The sequence below is a fragment of the Primulina huaijiensis genome, chromosome 7, assembly GCF_012295235.1.
Source record: "Primulina huaijiensis isolate GDHJ02 chromosome 7, ASM1229523v2, whole genome shotgun sequence".
Classification (NCBI taxonomy): domain Eukaryota; kingdom Viridiplantae; phylum Streptophyta; class Magnoliopsida; order Lamiales; family Gesneriaceae; genus Primulina; species Primulina huaijiensis.
The window spans coordinates 1856012-1877569 of NC_133312.1; the positions used below are offsets into that span (position 1 = coordinate 1856012).

At 32.6% G+C, this 21558-nt stretch overlaps 4 protein-coding genes across 4 annotated transcripts; 1 reads left to right on the top strand and 3 right to left on the bottom strand.

Moving 5' to 3' along the window:
• Positions 1–1213: 1213 nt before the first annotated feature.
• Positions 1214–2647, bottom strand: LOC140981307 (transcription factor MYB102-like). Its single transcript, XM_073447668.1, has 3 exons — positions 2440–2647; positions 2201–2330; positions 1214–2074 (listed from the first exon to the last, which is right to left on the bottom strand). Exons 1-3 carry the CDS (start codon positions 2576–2578, stop codon positions 1321–1323), a joined length of 1023 nt encoding a protein of 340 aa, XP_073303769.1. The 5' UTR covers positions 2579–2647; the 3' UTR covers positions 1214–1320.
• A 1408-nt stretch (positions 2648–4055) lies between these two features.
• On the top strand, positions 4056–4698 carry LOC140981303 (uncharacterized). The gene is made up of 2 exons (XM_073447664.1): positions 4056–4422; positions 4516–4698. The coding sequence occupies exons 1-2, from the start codon at positions 4141–4143 to the stop codon at positions 4681–4683; spliced, it is 450 nt and encodes a 149-aa protein (XP_073303765.1). The 5' UTR covers positions 4056–4140; the 3' UTR covers positions 4684–4698.
• Positions 4699–7892: 3194 nt separating this feature from the next.
• On the bottom strand, positions 7893–10798 carry LOC140980827 (sugar carrier protein C-like). The gene is made up of 4 exons (XM_073446886.1): positions 10541–10798; positions 10141–10463; positions 8724–9353; positions 7893–8597 (listed from the first exon to the last, which is right to left on the bottom strand). Exons 1-4 carry the CDS (start codon positions 10671–10673, stop codon positions 8121–8123), a joined length of 1563 nt encoding a protein of 520 aa, XP_073302987.1. The 5' UTR covers positions 10674–10798; the 3' UTR covers positions 7893–8120.
• An 8678-nt stretch (positions 10799–19476) lies between these two features.
• LOC140980229 (F-box protein At1g61340-like) lies at positions 19477–21183 on the bottom strand. The gene is made up of 3 exons (XM_073445954.1): positions 20450–21183; positions 20171–20245; positions 19477–20060 (listed from the first exon to the last, which is right to left on the bottom strand). Exons 1-3 carry the CDS (start codon positions 20657–20659, stop codon positions 19809–19811), a joined length of 537 nt encoding a protein of 178 aa, XP_073302055.1. The 5' UTR covers positions 20660–21183; the 3' UTR covers positions 19477–19808.
• Positions 21184–21558: the final 375 nt, after the last annotated feature.

The window sequence follows — 21558 nt, forward strand, 5'->3', positions numbered from 1 at the left end:
CGATATTGATGTTACCATGTCTATACGAAATTGGGGCCGGTTTAGACTTTAGTCGCAATATGTGAACTACGTGCCCAAATTTCGGGCATTTACAAAGTTTGACCATAGCCTCATTAATTGCTCGGAATCACAAAATAATTGCGCACTCGCCACTTGTGATGCATCATATTTGTGTAATTTTTAACGGATTGGACTATATTTTAGATTGGTTCACTTTAATCTAACTTAAGAGTATGAGTGTAAACGAATCGAGTAGGTTCACGAGTTTTTTGAGCCAACTCGAAAAATATTTGATTCGTATTCGAGCTTATCGAATTCGAGCCGAACTCAAACATGTTTGAACTTTTTCCCGAGTCGAATTCGAGCTTAAATTATTTTGTTTGATAGCTCGTAAGTTGCTCGAGATCTGATGTTTTAATAATANTAATTCAAATAGTTCGCCAACATGTTCGAATCTTTCGAGCTGAATTTGAACTCAAACTTTAATTTGAGACAAACATTTTAAATTTTTGAACTTCTAATCGAACTCGAATTCAAATAGAACTAATTAATTCGAGCTTTCAAATTTTTGTCATATTCGATTCGATTCGATTTGTTTGCAACCCAATTTGAGATGTCTTACTTTCATGATAAATCAAATAGTCATCATTGTACTAAAAAAAACTATGTAAAGTCAAGAATGACACCCACATATTTTGATAAGTGATAACGTGATTAAATCTACGACGACGGTAATACCTCCACTGTAGCATCTTATCTACATTCTACAGATTGCCACGCGTGCTTCGTCTTTTGTCAAAACCCCAGGCCCTTCTACCACCATGCAAATTGTAAAGCAAAATACTTTTCATGTTAGTCCGTGTATTGACAGTTAGGTTACAGGTAGCGTATACACATGATGTCACATTTTCAAACCCCGCAAACTCACGGCGGCGCGTTGTCACCGGTTTCCTTTTCATACGTTTCACATTAATGGATCTTGTAATATTAAGATCTGCTGCTACGAACCAAATTTATATTTAATATTCCTTTTTATGTATATATATGTCATATATTAAGCATTTGATGATGTACCCGAATCCACAGAAATAAGACTGCATCATAAATTTAACATGTAAATTAATTTTTTGTATAGTGAAGCGAAAAAAAAAACTAAAAACGGACGGTGGTTTCCCGACAGGGACCATTACTGGTAATATATGAAACATGAGTAGGGAAATAGTAAAGGCTGGATTAATCATTTGTCATGAAACAAAACTCTTCATACAAAAAAGTTATTCTATATATAATCGGTTATTTAAGTTATTCATGATCACGAAATTACATAAAAGCATTAATATACAAATCATCTGGAATTTCAAACTTCCACATGCTGTTGTAATAACTCTCCGTTTCATCTTCAGTGCTGCTACAACTGTTAACATATGTCGAATTCGAATTCAATGGAGTCGGGCTTGACGGAGGAGTTGAAAAAATGGACTGGAAACCGAAACTGTTACTGCAATAAGATTGAAAATTTGAATTCACGGACGATGGTGTCGGGTCTACAAATGGTGGGTCACCCGACCCGTAATACCCGTCGTTGAGCACTGGCACATACTCTCCTGTTAAAGCAGAAGGCATTCCATATCCAGCTGGGTTTTGTTGAAATTCTTGAACGTCATCATTAACGGAGAATGAGGTACCGAGGTTAGTATCAGCACATAAATCGGGCAACACTGCAACATCTTGAACTGAAGTTTGCATTAAGGGTGGTGGGATTTGATTATTGCTGGTTATCTGGTTTTGCGTCGGAAAATCTTGGGATTGGCAGTTGGAAGAAAAAAGGGATGCGGCGAATCTTAGCAAAGCGGGGTTAAAACGAGGTTGCAACCTTGAAAAATTCATCTGGGTCGGTGAATTGTTGCACAGAGATGAGTTTAGGATTGTTGAGAGATCAAGAAGTTGAAGGCGTGGGCTGTGGGTGACGGGGTCGATTCCCATCCGTAGCAGCCTTTTTCTTATGTTCGTATTCCAGTAGTTCTTGATTTCATTGTCGGTTCTCCCAGGAAGTCGAGCAGCAATCAAAGACCATCTGTTTTAGCGACAAACATATACGAATCCCACATAAAGCAAAATATCAGGACTCGTGCAATTTACGCGACTTAGCATGTATAAGTCTAGTTCACGAAATTAATTATATACGTGGCTACATACGTACTTGTTGCCAAGTATGCTGTGCAGACGAATAATGGTCTCTTCTTCTTCAAATGAAAACCTCCCTCTTTTAATATCTGGCCGGAGATAATTAGTCCACCGCAACCGGCAGCTCTTTCCACATCGTTGCAGCCCTGCAGCAAAAAAAAACAACAGAACACTAGCTAGTTCAAGACTCTGCCTCTTCCACTACGTACTCCAATCTTGAAAAATGTTCCACAGAGTGTATAGAGAGAATCTAACCAGCATTAGTTGGAAGAGTTCTCCAGTTTCCATAGCCATATTTCTGAATATAATCAAGTAGTTTCTGATCTTCTTCTTGCGACCACGGTCCCTTTTTCATGAGCAGCCCAGTCTTGTCACAGCATGGAGCTCTTCCCATGGCAGAAAGTTAAACCTGGAAATATGATCTAGTCTGAAAGATAGGAAAGTGGGTTTTATATGTAGAAAAAAATGGAGCAAATAAAAGGGCAGACAATTCAATGCGGAAGAAATGAAAGGAAGTCAAAAGGATTCGGTGCCGTCCCTGTTATTACCGTAGGCGACGTGTCCCCTCTACTTGTACAATTTCTCTACTCTCCAAATAAGCGTACAGCTGAAAAGTACTCAATCCAATTCATTTATTTCAATATTGTTATTCTAACATTTGTTCCATATTTAATTTGATTTTTAATTTTGGGGAAAAATATCATCCGTTTCACATGAGTTTACTAATAAATGACACCAATCACACGTTTTAATCTTTATTTATTTAAAATTTATTATTATCGAAATATTTATAGAACATAAAAAATACAGATATTTATAGAACATAAAAAATACATTATTCGAACATATTTTAGAAATTGTTTCAACTTGGTATCTTATGTATGTAGAAATTCAGCTTAAACAAACAATAAAGAATAGATTAATAACGTGGATTGTAGATTCCTAAATGTTAAAGATGGGCCCTAGTGATGTTAATTAAGTACATACAATTCGTCCTACCCAACTTTTCCCTTCGTTTCTATCCAATTACCAATTTCTTTCCATTTAAAATCAAACCAAGTTATTCCCATGTCCAACAGTTAATTAAGGTTTCCTTTTCAATATATCAACCTCTTTTGTTTTCTAGCTCCACATTTTTTCAAGTTCCATTGTCCGAATATGTATTCAAAACTATGAAGTTTCTAAGATTGTCAAAGTTTTGTCACCGAAATTTAAGGAACCAAAAGCAAGATTTCGTTTATAATTTTATTGTAATTAATAAATTAAAATAATATATCATATATTAAATCAAAACCTTATTTTTTTACACATTAGTTACATAAATCGAAATGAATTTCAGATGATATCATTATCGAGCAAATTTGAACTTCATTTTAATTATCATGAAACACTATATAAAAATATATATGTGTGCGTGTATATATATTTATAGTATTGATATGCAGTCTATTAAAAATGTCTACCATTGTGTCCACGTAAGACGTTGGATATTATGAAACATATTAAAATTGTATATCCGAATATCACGTCATTGATGGATACAGAAATTGATAAGATTGGATATATGATGTTTAGATGGATGAGTTTGGTCAATCATGATTGCAATTTTATATCATATATTAATCAAATAATTAATTATTTCTTGAAATTTTTAATTTTATCCTTCTTATCTTAATTTTATTTAAGTTATTAATGATTGAAAATGATAAAATTATAATCTTACCTCTAATTTAACCAATCAATAAAACTAAACATATTATTATATATTAAATATTATTTTACATCTTGTTTAAATATTATTTATTAACACAATCCTATGAAACCAACTAAAAACATAAAATAATATAGACCCACAATTTTTGCATGGATATCGTTTTCTTTTTCAGCCACACACAGAGAAAAGAAGTCTTGCCGATTGAGATAAACCCTCCCTAGCTACAATACAGAAACCAGGCGATGAATTCACTCAAACTCCACACGGGTAATTCTCAACCGTCTCCATTCGTCTTCAAATCATGTAATTTCCCGAACCATGATCGTAAAAATAAAGCTCGAACTAAGATGTCTTCACCGTTCGATGCTACCGCCTCCAGCCGAGGAAGAAGGCTCGTGCTAAAGGCATGTAGCGATGGTGGAGAGAAGAAAACGGAACAGAGAAGTTTCCTGACAGTGGAGGAGGCAGGTTTGGTCGAAATCTCCGGTCTGAGCACTCACGAGCGATTTCTGTGCAGATTAACGGTACATTATTGATTATAAAACTAAATCATATATCCGTATGAATTCGTCTATGATTATACATAAAAATTGGATTGGGTGTTTGCATATATACAGATATCATCTTTGAATCTTTTGAGAGTGATAGCAGAGCAAGAGGGATGTCCGATTGAGGATCTGAATGCGGGGAGGATATGCGATTGGTTCCTCAAAGATAAGCTCAAAAGAGAGCAAAATCTGGGCTCTGCTGTTCTACAATGGGATGATTCGCAATTTCAGTTTTAATAAGCAAACATTTTTTGAATTTTTTTTTATTCTGATAATCCAATGTAAAATAACTTTAATCTTGTTACTGTTTGATCAGAAAATTTTATTACAATATATATATATAAGCATAGTGCTAATAAAATTCTACAGTGTCATGCTATTCATAATTCACAAAACTCTAGTCATGATAATCAATTTTAGGTGACGGATATTTTATTTGAGTCACTTATAAAAAATATTATTTTTGATTGTAAATATGAATATAGTTGACCAGTCTCACGAATAAAGATCTGTGACACCGTCTTACAAAAGACTTATTGTTTATAAATAACTTTTGAAGTTAATGATATTTAAATTTAAAAATAAAATCAAACATATTGTATCATTGCACCAAGTCCGTTTGTCTCACATAATTTTGGAAAATATATATTAAGGAAAAAGTGTTCCGAGTACTCGTGAAAATGTTGGGAAATCATAAAAAATTAAAGCTTATAATAATAAAAATCCATGTGTAATAAAGTAAATCATCTCATAAAAAAAAATTTGTTATTTAATTATTTTTAAATTTTCTTGTGTATTTCACCATCTCCAATCATCATTGTTGCATGCCGGCCATGTCGAATTCTGAGTTACCAATACATAAATTGTGGCATCAATCTCACATGATTGGTAATAAATAGTAGTCTCTGTACAACTATAATCTAGAATTAGATTTCGAGTTCGAGTAGTTATAGGAAGATCGAACATAAAAAAAATGGCCAAGAAAAGTCCCATTCTCTTCGATTTCGCTTTGCTCGTCGCGCTTGTTCTTATCATCACTACGGCCGAAAGCAGAGCCATATTTGGCGGTCAGCTTTAAAAACTTCTAATAAAACTTTTTTTTTGTTTACCATTCTCTGAAATTAATTTCTTCGATTCAATCGTATATTTTTCTTTGTTTCGCAAACTAATTTTCTTGAAATTTGCAGCTAAAATGGAGGCAAGTTCAAAGCTTGCATGCGAGAACGTGGTTGGAGTGGAGAGTGGAGACACATGCTTTGGAATAGCACAAAGCAACCACTTAACAACATCGGCTTTCAGTGCCGTCAACCCTAACCTCGATTGCACTGCACTCTTTGTTGGCCAATGGCTTTGCGTTGATGCCTCTACCATTTAATAATTAATAATAACTCAATCTACTGAAAGTCCACAAGTTTTCTTGCCCTTTTTTTTAATATATAAATAAGAAGCCTGATTATATTATACACATTTGAGGGCAATTTCATGTTGATTTTCTTTGTATTGTGTCCTCTGGATAATTAGACTGCTAGTCCATTGAATAAGACACTTGGTTTTATTGTAACTTTGAAATTCATGTATTAAAGTTTTAACCTTTTTGGCAATATTATTAAAGCATGCTAGAAGGGATTATTGTGATTTTAGTCTCTATTTTCCCAAAAAAAAAAAAAAACTGATATATAATTAGACGCACAGACATAAGAATTATGGAATGGGTAAAGTAAGTAAAACACTGTACGAATAATTTAGAAAACATTTGTCTTTTGAGTAGGTCTCTTGTGAGACGGGTCAACCCTACCGATATTCACAATAAAAAGTAATACTCTTAGCATAAAAAATAATATTTTTTTATGGATCACCCAAACAAGAGATCCGTCTCACAAAATACGACATGTGAGACCGTCTCACACAAGTTTGTGTCATGTCTTTTTGGGCTGATTGATTGATGGAGGTGTAAATCACAAGTTAATGGATCTGGATTTTAATTTCATGTTAAGGCCCAGCACAGATTGGGCCAAGTTACCAGGACACATACTAGTAGATCAGAAACAAATATTGCGTTTATTTATAAATTTTTTATATCATAAACATTTCTAGACTTATTATTTGAATGATTTTGATTATATTTTTTCAATTAATATTTGTTTTTATTTATGTCACGTGAATTTTTAGGATTATATCTTTTAATTGGTGAAAGATTTTTGGATTTGGAAAAAGTATTTTTTGACACCACAAAAACAAGTGAATCCTTATATACCAATGGTTATTTTTATATATAAGATGTTTTAATATAACATGAATAATGGAATATTTACTAAACTTCACATATTTTATTGTGAATTTAAATTATCAATTCATCATTTTATATTAAAACATGTATGAAATAATATTGTTGACGTAATGTCCATAGCATTTACAAGCAGGTTAACAGGATAAGGTTCTTTTTTTTTTTTTTTTTTTTTCCTTTTTTTTAAAGAAAGGATAAGGTACTTTTCTGCCATAAAAGAAAAGGTCGGTGAGAATAGAATAAAATTGAACTTTTGCCAAAATCACGAAAAAGTTGGAAAAGAGAGGAACAGATGCCCACGATTCTATGTTTATAACTAAATAAATATTTATTATTAGCAAAGGTCAAAATATTCACCTCAATTTTGCTAAATATCGAAGTCTTTTTATGCCGAGATTGCTAGCTAAAAACCACATCATTCCGGGATCTTGATATAAAATAAAATATGGTATGTACCATTTGATATATAATATGAGGAGTAGGTCTTATGTGATACGATCTCACGAATCTTTATCGGTAAGACGGGCATGGTTAACCCAAATAAGATACTGTCTCACAAAATACGACTCGTGAGACCGTCTCACACAAGTTTTTATCTAATATGAGTTTCGTTTGGACAAATATTTATAAAATATATCTATAAATTTTTATTTTTTATTTTACAAAACTCCATAAAAATTTTTAAAAATTGTTTCAAGAATAAATATAAATTTTTGCATTAACTTCTAAATTATTTTAAAAAAAAAACATTTCTATAAAAAAATTTAAAAAGTATAGTCCGAACATATAAGTTAGATTTAAAATATTGTCTATCTCTTTGGAGAAGTAGATATATTCGAACCATCCCAAATTCTATCCAGAAATTCGAATCCTAAGTCTTTCAAATTCAATGAAATTGTCTAAAATCATGTGATTCATGGTTGTTGCAAAATCATAATTTCCGTGACCTAAATGACTGTATTTTACCATCCCAACATTATTAGAGACAAAAAAGCGTGATCCATGTTCATCCACTAATCAGGGTGTCACGCTTTTTGTCTCGTTTCTGTGGCCGTGACTAAATTTATTCAGGAAAATAAAAAAAAAATACAGATAAATAAATAAAGATAAGATAAGAACAACCACATTTGTCACCAAGACTAAATAGATTTTTTTTTAAATGTTAAAAAAGAAAAAAAATACAATATATATGATTTAAGAAAAGAAGCCAAAGAAAATAGCAATAATCCTTGAACTTCTTTGGTTTTCCTACAAATAAAATTTAAACTAGCAACAACATAATAAACATCAACAATTATTTTGAGGTTTTCAATCCTAAATAATTATAAAAGATAAAGATTAATAACCCCGAGTGAACACGTTTTTAATAAAAATCAAGGCACGCTTTTAGTTATACTCTGTAATTTGCGCCACCCTTCTTCATTTCAATCTTGCCATTAGGATAATCCACATCACTCACGAACCTTGACCAGAACCAATGCTGCTTCCACACACCCACCATCTCCTCTATCGGAACATTCTTCGTCTCCGGCAAGAAGTAGTACATGAAAATCGTCATCACAACCACAAAGAATGCAAAGAACAAGAACAGCCCGAATTTCAAGTGACACAACATCATCAAGAAGACTTGAGCAATCACGAAGGTGAAAAACATGTTGACAGAAACGTTGATACTCTGTGCAGCTGACCGGATTTCGAGTGGGAAGATTTCGCTAGGCACGAGCCATCCGAGGGGACCCCATGACCAAGCGAACCCCGCCACATATATGCAGATGAACAGTACCACGACGATGGCGTACCATTTGGGCAAATCACCAGGATTACCATCTATCCCAAATTTCGCACCTATGCAAGCTGCTACCACGATCTGATAACAAATATACAAAACTCAGTGCTCAAATCCTCACATTCACACTTTGAGTTACATCTGATATTTATTTTGTAAATGTGATAAAGAAATAGATGATTGAAGTCAAATGGAATATTAATTTACCTGACACACAAGCATCTGAACACCACCTTCAAGAAACAGAAACCTTCTCCCCCACTTATCCACACCATAGATGGATACCACAGTGGCCGCAACGTTCACCGCTCCAGTGATCACGGCAGACATCAACGAAGCCTGGCCCCCGAAGCCGATAGTCTTGAACAGAACAGGTGCGTAAAACATGATCACGTTGATCCCCGTAAGCTGCTGAAAGAAGGGAATGGCTATAGCCATCGTCAAATGAGGCCTGTACTTCCTTTGCAGAAGATTCCTCCACGGATGCTCGACTTTTCGAGATGCTTCACTGGCCGCGATAAGATCATTGAACTCCTCGTCTATATCTCCTACACCTCGGATTCGTTGCAATTTGGATCGTGCCTCATCGGTTCTGCCACGTTCGATCATAGAGTTGGGTGTTTCCGGAAGGATTAAAGATCCGACAGTGATTATCAAAGCCGGGACCATCGCACCACCGAGACTCAGGCGCCACCCCCAGCCGCCCTTGATCTTGGCAAAACCATAGTTTAGAAGATTGGCTGCCAGGATACCGATTGTGATGGATAGTTGAAAGCCAATGTTGAGTGCACCTCTGTATCTGTAAGGAGCCATTTCGGACAGGTAGAGTGGCACAGACTGCAGAAAAGAAGATCAAATTTTTAAAATTTAACGACTGAGAAACCTGGGACGAATTAAGAATCTGGATGATCTCTAAAAAGGACAAGTTTTTATGTTGAATTAAGTCGACGGGTCATGTGTTGATCCTATGGAATTTTAAAAAAATAGGTCACTTTCAACTCTTTACTATTAGTTTTTAATAGTAACAAATAGGACAAAACAAAAACAAAAAGATCATTTTTATAATCAATAGAAATATTGTTGAAGTTGCAATAATTAAAATGTCGAAAATTTTCTTTCTTGTAATCAATGCACGGCAATAATTGCAACCGACAAAAAATCGGAAGCAATCTTCCATATACGATTTTCAGATTTATCCAAAAAAAATTTGAGAATCTTGAAATCAATTAATATCCAAAAAAGGTTTAGACCACAGCTAATTTGTTTGAGACATGACATTTTTTTTTAATCTTATTTTAAATATTTAAATGTTCTGATATTTTTATTGAATTTCTCTGGGATTAAAATTCATATAAATTTATGCATAAAAAATTGTTCTTTTAAAACAAAATCTTTTCAAAAAAAGTTATAGGTCAACTCTTCCCGTTGGTGTAATAATATATTATTTTGGGAAAGTTATTTTCATAATATTGCATATTATTTATTATAAAAATCAGATCTAACAGATTCTACTTGCTTCCTTTGACCCACAAATTCAAATTATGATCAACCTCCATCCGAAAATAATTATGAATAAATAAATAATTTAAATTTAAAATTAAGAAAAAAAAAACAAAAATTATACCTGATTCGCAAATCCGATGCCAAAACCAAGCAAAATACGCCCAACAATAAGCATCCAAACTGCCTGAGCAAATCCATTAATCAGTGCGCCGACGCAGAACAGAACTCCGCCGAGCAGCATCGACAGCTTCCTCCCCATCGTCCTAGTCACCGTAGACGCTACAAGCGACGAACACAGCGCAGCCAGATACAGAGAAGACGTAAACAGAGTCAGCGTCACGCTGTCAAATTTACAGTACTGGTTGGTTGTGTCGTCCGCCTTCTGCTTCCTGTACACCGACGGGAAAAATTCCTCCAAGAACGGATCCATGGAGGTTACCCCACCTGTATATCAAACAATCAGATCCTTAATCTAACCCAAAAACCGAATGAACACCAAAACATTGTGAAAAAACAAGTACCTGAGATTCCAATATCGTAACCGAAAATCAGACCACCCATGGCAGCAATCACACACGTCACGATGACGTAAGGAGTAAGGTTCCCGGGATATTCTTTCCCGTTCCCGGCACCTGGAACAAACCCACCCGCCATTTATTTGTCTCCGCAGAACACACTTACTGCGTCTGAAGTATATATTATCACCGGAGAGAAGAGGAGTGAAAGGATAGAGAGAAGATTAATATTTCTTCTCTGAAAATTGAAAAAGAATCGTACCGTCTCTCTATCATGGAGAGGAGTATATATAGAGAATGTTGACAACTTTAATTAAATTTAATTCATTAAATTTACGTAAGAAAGAAAGAAATACGCAGAACATTTTAGCTGTCAATATATAAATTAATTAAAATTCAGTTAATTAAATTATGTAATATAATATATACACAATCAAAATAGCTGTCAAGAGTCAACTTTAAGTTAAAAAATTTATTTTCATAACACAATATAATAATAATAATAATAATAATAATAATGATATATTTTCAATTAATGAATAAATTAAAATAAAAAAATTATTTTCCTGTTATAGTTGACTAGATAATATTGAATTTATTTCTTTCCATATTGATTGCGGATTTAATACAATTTCTCCACGATTAAGCAGTGGATAAGATTGAAGTGAATACGTAAAGTTGGATTTTGCGTATATGTTTATATATAATAAAAAAGTATTTATATTTATAAATATTATGAAATATGGATTGAAACAATATTTTTAGGTAAAAATTTGTTTGAAACGATCTCACGGTTTGTATTTTGTGAAACATATATCTTATTTCGGTCATCCATGAAAAAATATTAATTTTTATGCTAAGAATAATACTTTTTATTGTGAATATCGGTAGGGTTGATCCGTCTCATAAATAAAGATTCGTGAGACAGTCTCACAAGACACCTACTCTATTTTTTAATAAGTTTTGAATCGACATTTTCAATTTTCAATTATGATTATTATTATTTTTTAAAAAAAATTGATTTACAAATTCGGAGAAGGGAATGGATTTTATGCTGAACAAGTTGGAATATTTTATCCGACTATCGAAAGGAGCCGTTAAGTAAAAATATTAATGTTTCTCCGTTGGTTCGGAGGTGCATTCAAAGCGTCCCGCCGACGTAATATATTGAAAGATTTCAACTTCTAAATTCTGCTTTATTATTAATTTCACGCAAAATTTGGATTTGGATTTTGTATTATTTTACTTTTTTCCTTTTTAAAATGCTATGTAAAGATTTGTTTTCATTATAGTTAATTTTATATGTATAAAATCTAGAAAAAAAATGTCACATTTTTTTTTAATTATATATCAAACTAATAAAAAAAAAATGTTACTATTGCTAAAAATTTTGTTCTATATTATGATATCAAATAAAATATATATATCATATTTTAAAATATCTTAATTTATGTCTAAGCAAAAAATAAAAAAAAATTTGGGTCGTAGGTAAAACTCGCATATGATATGATATAGCATATTATGTATCGACCACCACCGACATGCTATATCTACATTACCCGAACACAGTGGTAAACTCTTGATTAAGTCAGATTTTGTATTTTGGGCGGTGGTGGTGAAAAATATATTTCTTTTACCATTGATGTTACTATATCAAAAAATATCGGATTTATCAAAATTTTCGATATATCTAATTTTTGACGTGATATGGTATCGATATCGAAATATTAGTTACGTTAACGGTATAAAACTCATGACTGAATGATACATTATTTTCCCTATAGATTATATTTTTATATTTATAATTTAAAAACACTAGATTTTTTAAAATATTTTCATGCTACCTACAAAGGAGTGTCAAAAATTGATAGAGTAGGTAAGCACTCATCCAATGATCGAAGATTCAATTTTTCATGTCAACATTTTTACAGACGAGTTTATCATACAAAACTTGCTAAATACAATTTACCTGTCTAATTTAATTTACAAACTATTATATTATTTTGAAAATCTACTCAATACACAACAAAAATAATATTTGTGAATTCTCCCATCATAATATTTCCTACATCCACGGATTCCCAAAACTTTTCAAAAACGATGGCTTGACTGACAACTTGGGTAGGCCCACGCAAGTCCAACAAGATTTGGTCAACTTGTAAGCAACAAACGTGAATGTCTATCGTTCAGACATAGAATGAAATGGGCCTCCCCAAGTGTTCGAAATGTAAAACAGCAGTAAATTTTTTTAAAAAAAAAAAACGAAAAAAAAACAGCAATTAAAATTTTTACGCAATTCTTTAATTTATTTATTTTCAAAAACACACATTACATACATATACTCTATGCAAAATGGGCAAATCCTCACTTTGTTAATTATTTTAAATTTTACATAAAAACTTATTCGCAATGTAAAAAGTTGTGTGACACGGAGATATCTTCTTTTTAAATATCAATTATTTTATGTATTTCTAGTTTTGTAAGAAATAACGTTAAAATTTTTGAATATGAAAATATTGAATAGCGATTCTTTTTTATTTTAATCCATTCTATTTATTCTCCATATTGAAGCAATGGGATTACAAAAATTTCCACAACCCGAACCCGACCTGGACAAACACGAAAATTTTGAACCCGAACACGACCAACCCGATATGCTTTTTTTATTTTTTTTAACTGAGTAAAAAATAGTAATTTTGTTAAGAAAGAACACACATATATCTTTGATATTTTTAATCATTAATATCTGTTATGAGTAGAATATGAATAAAATATTATTATAAATATTAACATAGTACTCTTATCCAGCCAAATGAGTCATTTTTCATATGATATAAAAGATATTTACATGCAAAACATGTGCTTCTTGGTTTCTTCCTAATATTTCAAAAATGATTATAAAATTATTATTTTATGTTATGATCAAGTGAGTAAGAGATGTCAATAACATGAGAATTCATCACAAACCTGAATATTAATCCAACAAAATTTGATTGATTTTATATAAAATCAGCTGAGAATGAGAAACCAGTGGAAAATTAATCCAAACCCCAAATCAAGCGTGCTACAACATCATGCCCACCCCCACCATGATCATCAAAACTTATTCCTAAAGCTTCGACATGTCAAAATGAAGGTCGGTGTTCGACTAACTCAGACCTGCTACAAAATCATAACAACGTTAGAATCTTCAGTCATCTGTTACCATAGTATTTGATCCATCATCCTTACTTATGAACAAAATCATAATATTTTCAATCAAATAATCTAACATCACCTCGGTAGTTCCTAAAAATATATATATAACAGTAAAACAAATAAATTTAAATGAACATAAAAAAGACGAAACACTGAAATTTATGTCCAACCAACCAATCTCTATGACAAACCAATGCTTCAATAGCATCAGACGTCAGTGCAGTGCGATAATGGTCAAGTATCCAACCATCGGTGCTAAAGCCGATTCAAAAGTGATTGTAGAAATTGGAACGGTCAAGATATCTATGGCCATTTGTGCAAGTTCATGATGCCTAAATCGATGAGCTTTCCAGGATGCGAGAACATCAAATTTTGTAATTATGTCAATTTATAGTTTTTCCAAATAGAGGTTCAATTGATTGTTTTGAGCTCTACCACTTAATCTTAAACTTTTAAAGGATTCAAATTCATATACCAGAAATGAAATGTATTGGAATATTGGTTTAAAAAAAAGAGTAAAAAATAGTGAGAAAAATAAAATAAAGCATTATTATCGCTACCTTCAAAACATCTACGCATTTACTGCCTGAATTTAGAGTAAGAACAACATTATCATTAATGCCACTGCAAGAACTCGACGATGTGCTGCTGGTATTTTGCTTGGAAGCAATACTCATATATTACTCAAACAAAGAAACTAATTTAGAATTTACAAGACTTAATTCATTACTACATTCTCCATTTAACTTCTTGTAAAAAAAACTCAACAAAATGTATCTTGAACCTCATATCAATTATCACAACAATGACAAACAAAATGTTATAATCTTCTGGTACTTGACAAATTTCTGAAACATCTGCCTGGCCATTGATCTCATGAATGCATCATAGCTTTTCAAGGCTTGACTTAATGTCAACGGAAAGACAATAGGAAAATAAAGGTTTACATTAGGATATTTGACTTTAGAAAACAAAACGGTTGTCTCATATAAAACCTCAAGGAATTTGCATATTTTTTCAACTTGTCCCCACTCATCAATCGATGGGCAATGTGTTAAATTAGTATCAATTAATCTCAAATGATTAAAAGCACGTTGATAATACATGACACTAGAAAACATCAAATACGTAGAACTCGATCTAGTAGGAACATCTTGTCTCTTAAAATCAAGTGAAATTTGGGTAATAGATTTTATGAACTCTTACTTTCTCAATTAATTACCTTTCTCATACTTTACACATTCACGAATCTTATCAACAAAACTATCAATTTTTTTTTCAAAATTTCTTGCACAATTAAATTCAAAATGTGTGCACAACACCAAACACGAAAAATTCACCAACATCCACTAAGAAAAAATTTAAACTAAGTTGATCCCTTTAAAGGTCAACAAACACATCATTTGCAACATCATTGTCTAATGTAATTATGACAACCTTACTATGAATTCCCCAAACATTCAATAAAGTATTAATTTCATCACATTACAATACCAAAATGAGGTGGGGGCATGCAATATAAGTTGATAATTTTTCATTTTTTTTTTTCAAAACCCAACTGGAATCAATGAAATACGATGTTAAGCATATATTGCCATCAATGACAATAGAAGGCCACGTATCATAAGTGAAACAAATTTTTCCAAGGCATGCACGCATTTCTTGGGACATGATATTGCATTCATTTTTATGCATCTCGAGAATATCATTCTTTGCTGTGTTTATGGTGCAATGATCGACTTGAGGTTCCAAATAGGTAAAAACTGATCATATTACCTCATATTCCACAAACTGAAACGGTAAATCAAGCCTCACAATTGCTCAGATTAGCAACTCTCTTAACCTTTCATGGTCTAACTTTTGTGACCTAATGGCAAGACTTTTGTTGCATTGTTCTAACAAAGCCTGAGAAATATCACGAGTTTTTCGTCTAGGACATTGATTGAGGATATTGGGTCGAAGGTTACCTGTACACATGCTACTCTCTGCTTTATATGTAATCCCGCATGCATTGCATTTGTTACGTAAATTTTCTCCCTCTATTTTTGGAAATATATCAAAATATTGCCACCACTTTGATTTCAAAGTGGACCAGGTGGGTTTAAGTTGATAAGTCCCGAATTTAACCCAACCCATTTTTTCGGGTTTGCTTTAAGTTCAATTCGATCTGACCCGAACCCGAAAGCCTCCAATCTTAACCTGTGTTTTTTGGGTCGACTCATATCGAGTTGTTGGGTCGGTTCATTTTTGACACCCCTACATCCTGCCACACTATTTCGAAGGCTTTACGTGGAGGTATGTGCCTACAAATTAAAAGCATATATCATTCAAGTTTTCTCCTCATCTGTATTATCGGTGTGATACATAAAATAGATTAATAGAATTTTTAGTTTTGTGTAAAAAATTATTTATATGTGTTATCGGCGTGATAGGTAAAATGGATTAATAGAATCTTTAGTTTTTGTGTAAAAAATTATTTAGAGATTATATTAAAATTAAGATTTTGGAAAATATTTTTAAGAGAATTTATATGATCAAGATAACATTTTTGTTACTCTCTATGTACACAGTATTTTCGAGCATTTGTCATTTGAAGAGGATTTTCCTTAAGAATTTGATTTAGTTCTTAAATAGCCCAAAATAAAATATTTCCATAACAAATAAAATAAAAAAACTCATGCAGATTAAATAATATAAAAGAAGTTTAATATTAAAAAAAAAAGATTATGACAATGAACTTTGTTTTCATTGTTGACATTACAAGGCCATTTCATTGATCGATCCATATTACGTTTACAAATAATAATAAAAAAATATATTATTATAATGCCCTGCGGCTGCCACTTGATTCTTGAATTCCGAAGGGTGATAATAATTTTAATTGTACTTCTGGTGCGAATATCTTGCAAAATACAAAAAAGTCAACCTTTTACACAAAGTCTACAAAACGGAATATTATATTTCATGCTTAATATTCAGACAACCACTTTCAATATTCCCCGTCTTCTTCTTTTATATTCATCAAATTCTTCATGTTCCCATGATTGTAATTTTTTTTTTAAAAAAAAATTTGTGTATCTGACTTATTATCACTAAATAAACACATGCTTACATGATATGATATCTACAACTTCGTCTTTTCCCGAAAAAATAAAGATAATCGTCTCTTTGTTAAAATCAAATATATCGATATTATCTTCTCATTTCAACCTTACTTAATAAAGTATCATCATATTTACTAGATCACTCAGTGGTTATTCAGATTAGAAATTAGAAAAAATATCGAATTTTCGATATACCGAGATTACCGTATCGAAAAAATATCGAATTTACAGAATTTTTGGTATATCGAAGATTTCGGTACGATAACGGTATGCAATTTGAAAATTTCGGTATATATCGAAATATCGGAATACCGAAAAAATATATAAATTTTTTAAAAATATATAATATTTTAAAACAATAAATTTTTAACTTTTTAAAAATATAAGGTTTTTCGGAATAAAATGGTATATACCGATACTGTATTGAAATATTCGGTATAATCGGTATGCGAGTTATACGAACCGAAATTTTCGGTACGATATCGGTATGAATTTTTTTATATCGTAATTTTCGGTACGATATATAGTATATAATTTTCGGTACGATATGATATGATACGGTATATCACTCCTGGTTCAGATAATTCAAATATTTCAAATAATATGTCTCTTGTGAGATCATGATCTCATAGATTTTTATCCGTGAGACGAGTTAAGTCAGCTCATATTTATAATAATAAGTAAATTTTTTTACATAAAAAATAAAAAAAATTTATAGATGATTTAAATAAAAGATTTGCCATACAAAATTGAACTGTGTTCGAATTAATATAACAATGTCTTCACAATAACTTTCTGAATGCCTTTTCATTCTTACAGTTGTGCTTGTTTGTTAACGCTGACAATGTTTTAGGTTAATAAATGTTTCATTGTTAAAAAAATAATATCGAGCAGGTAACACTTATCCATCATATGGATGAAAGGTGATGAACAAGTCAAAATTGTGCTCGTTTCAAATTTTTTTATATAGTTGTGACATAAAATTAAATTTATCTTATAGTCGATACACAGAATATTCCGTAATATCAATCAATATAATATATTAATATAATAATATTATATGTTTGTGGTTGTGTTTTATGAATTGACAGGCTATTTAGTAAGAAGAACGTTGCTTTAAAAGTGATTAATTTATTTTGCTTTGTTGGTTGGATTGAGTACTAAGTTGACGTATGGTGGGTATTGGCATGTTTTCATAATCATTACTCGAAGAAAAGACAAGGAAAACAACTTCCCGACTCCACTCCTCTATGTGTTAAACGTTTTATATCAATTGGACAGAGTTTTGAGAGTTATATATATGGATTTGAACAATTTTTTTTTTTAAATTAGTTTTTTAAGTTAAGTTAAACCCAAATCTCAATCTTAACATTGTATCAGAGCTCAGCCTACCACTATGCGTTAGATTTCTCATAGTTGGGCTAATGTATACACGCTCCACTTGTTCATTCTCGGGCGTTAAGGAGGTATATTAATATGTCTTACATCGATTGGATAGTGTTCTTAAAAGTTGTATATATATAATTGGACAATCATGTCCTAAACTATTTTTTGGAATCAAAATTAAGTCAAAATTATTTGATTGTGACAAAGGTCTTTATTAAAGGCTCTTTAGGTGTGGCCCATATGGAGCTAAAAGTGGGTCGAATTCCAATATCCAGTATGAACTTGAGTAAAGCCCATTGACAAAAATTAATTTGAAAAATAATTCAAAATTTTAATTATTCGCATCACTGAAGATCCCTTCTTATTCTGAAAGAATAAATGAAACCCCTTCTTCCATTTGCATTCCTAAAAATGAAATTATTCCATTCAATCAAAGTTGAAACGTCTGTCCAAGTATTTGTGGTTCCTAAATCATCTTTAACAACGAAGTGAAGTAATAGAGAAAAACATCATATTATTAAACAAACTGGAAAACGTATATGACAAGAAGAAATTTTTTAATTGAGATAATCACCATGTATTATGGATGTGAATATAACAATAATCTTAGTTAATTGATAACAACTTCAAAATTACCAAATATAGGAACCTAAATGGCTTCATAATTTAGTGAATGGATCCCTCACTTCGTAATAATCTTTGTTTTACGAAAATATTTAACTTAAATTGCTGGCGAAGTCTAATGTTTCTCATTACAAACACATTTATATATCTTTTTTTTATCCATGTGGAATAGAGAACTACACAAGAATGCTCAACATATAAGATCCCTTGAAAGATTCAACTTCTTCATAGATTATGGGCTTATAAACTCGATTATTTAATTAATAGTAAGTCCCCCTCCAGAAACCAGAGAGTAATTCACATATTCTTCCTTAATATACCATTTTCCTTTTAAATAATACCTTACTGGCCTAGAGCGAATTCAGGAATTGAGCTGAGACCAAACAAAAGGGACGAAAGAGTATGACTCATATTAGGCCGTGATTGCGTCCATCAAGTAGCACTCCCCCATAGAGAACATTTGTAGTATACATCTTTACTTACTGATCACAATTCACAGAGCATTCAAAGCAATTCATTGTGCCTGAAACTCATTGCCAATATCCTCTACATATATGACCCCTTTGAAAATTGAGGTGAGTGATCCATAACCAAACAAAGAACCATATTAAATGAGAAAAGACAACGAAATGGACCCATGGAGCAAAGCATATTATTATTCAACACATTAGAAACGTATATATGTCTGTGTACTAACTGATACATTCCAATATCTTCAAAAGTCGGAGATCAACTTGACAAATTGCCTAAATCTTGCTTCTACTCTTCTACATGTAAGGTACAAACAAGCCAACCAATCTTCAATGAAAAGGTTTGAAGAGAAACTGGCTTGAACATATTGTTTCATCATGTACAAACAAACAACAAGAATCAGATAGGAATATCAGATCATCCCCAATCCATCTCCGACTAAGTTCTATACAAAGTAGCAACACAAAATGTCTATACACGTTCAAAGCCTTTCACGTCTCTTCTGTCTCCATTTCCACAAATGCATCTTTCCGTGGCCAGCAATCTTCTTCATCAGAAAAAAACAAGGCAACAGAAATGTCAGCAAGTTTTTTCTTGCACAATCTTGACCGAGGAACCCTCGATTGTTTTGGAGCATTAGGAGCTTCACCCTCATCAAAATCACCAAAAATATCCACTCTCTGAAACCGCACAGTCTTCATTGGTGTTCTGTAGGCGAAATGTGTTTGCTTTACAATTACAGTCTGTTACAAATCAAGCATCGAAATCAAAATTAAAACTCAGAAGAAACCTTTAAATACTGAAAAAGCGAAGCTCAAGATTGAAGGACAATATACTCATCATCAAACCCTACCGTTTCTCTTATTGTTTTTGACACAAAAAACAACCTCTTCAAATCATCATGCTCCACGCCACACAAAATTCTAATCTGCATCACAAAAACAATTATTACCCACAAATTCAATCTCAAGCTCAAATGGGAAATGCCAAACATAGATATTAATATTCAAAACACAACGCTAATCCTAACAAAATCTGCCCACGGGGATTCAATTGAAGATCGACCAACAACACACAAACTCGTGAAATGAACGAATTAATTCCTCGATTTTCAAACAAATTCTGAACTAACCAGAATGTCCTGAGGCAAGGCTTCAAGCGCAGACTTATCAACTGGAAGAAATGAATCTTGATAACAGTGTTTTTTCGAAGAGGTGCAGAAAAAACTATCGTCGCCAAAAGCAACCCTTTTTCTCCCAAATGATGTACTTCTCACCAGCCCAATCACATACCCGTCATTTGCCCTAACTAAGTCTGCGCCAGATTTTATCCCGAACGCCATTTCCCCAACTTCAAACTCCAGATCTGATAATCAACAGCAAAAACCCTCAAAATGGAACAAATTTCAGAAACCCCAAAGCCGATGTCTAACCTACACCCCGCAGAACCTTTCCTTTTGGAGTGAAATACAAATAGAAGGAGACGTATGTATATGCGTGTCTACAGTGGAACAGACCTCAAAACAAAACAAACCAAAACCCCTAATCAGAGGCAGGAAGTAAATGGAGATTGATGTAACGGCTGTACCGAAGAAGGAAACAAGAACCGCCTCACAACAAAATTCTACAAAGGCATCCGCCCACACTCACACTTCTACTATGTGCCTGCTCCCGCTTAAGAATCGAAAAAGAAAAATCCCTTTTAAATAAAATTCAAATTAGGCGATAATTTATTTGATTTTTCCATTTCCGTGAAGAACTCAGGTTATACGATACGATAAGGAGAGGAGAAAAGCTTGTAAATAAGAGGCACAAAAAACTAGCCGTTGCGATTGGACACGTGTCGGGGTGAGAGAGGTGGGATGCACAACAGGGGGTTGTGGTGGTCGGTCCGAGTCGGCTGATTCCTTGCGTCGGAAGTCGTGATAATTTCACACGGTGTGGATTGTCCTTTTATGTTACAGTTCGTCTAAGATTCTGACACGTTTCAAGAGATTGGGTCAACGGCTAGGATTGGATGAGGAAAGTGGGAAGTGGAGGGAAGATTCTAAATAGGCGGCTGCAGTGTTTACGCGGTCGTGAATTTTCCACCGCCAATACATTTTTGTATTTTGGTGGGCCCAAATATTATAAAATTGAGGGGGAAATTTTGTGATATTTCCTAATCATTCTTCAAAATCGAATCAATTCAATTGGGGCCCGTTTGGTACGAGAGATTGGTTTGGACTGTGATTGGTTTAAT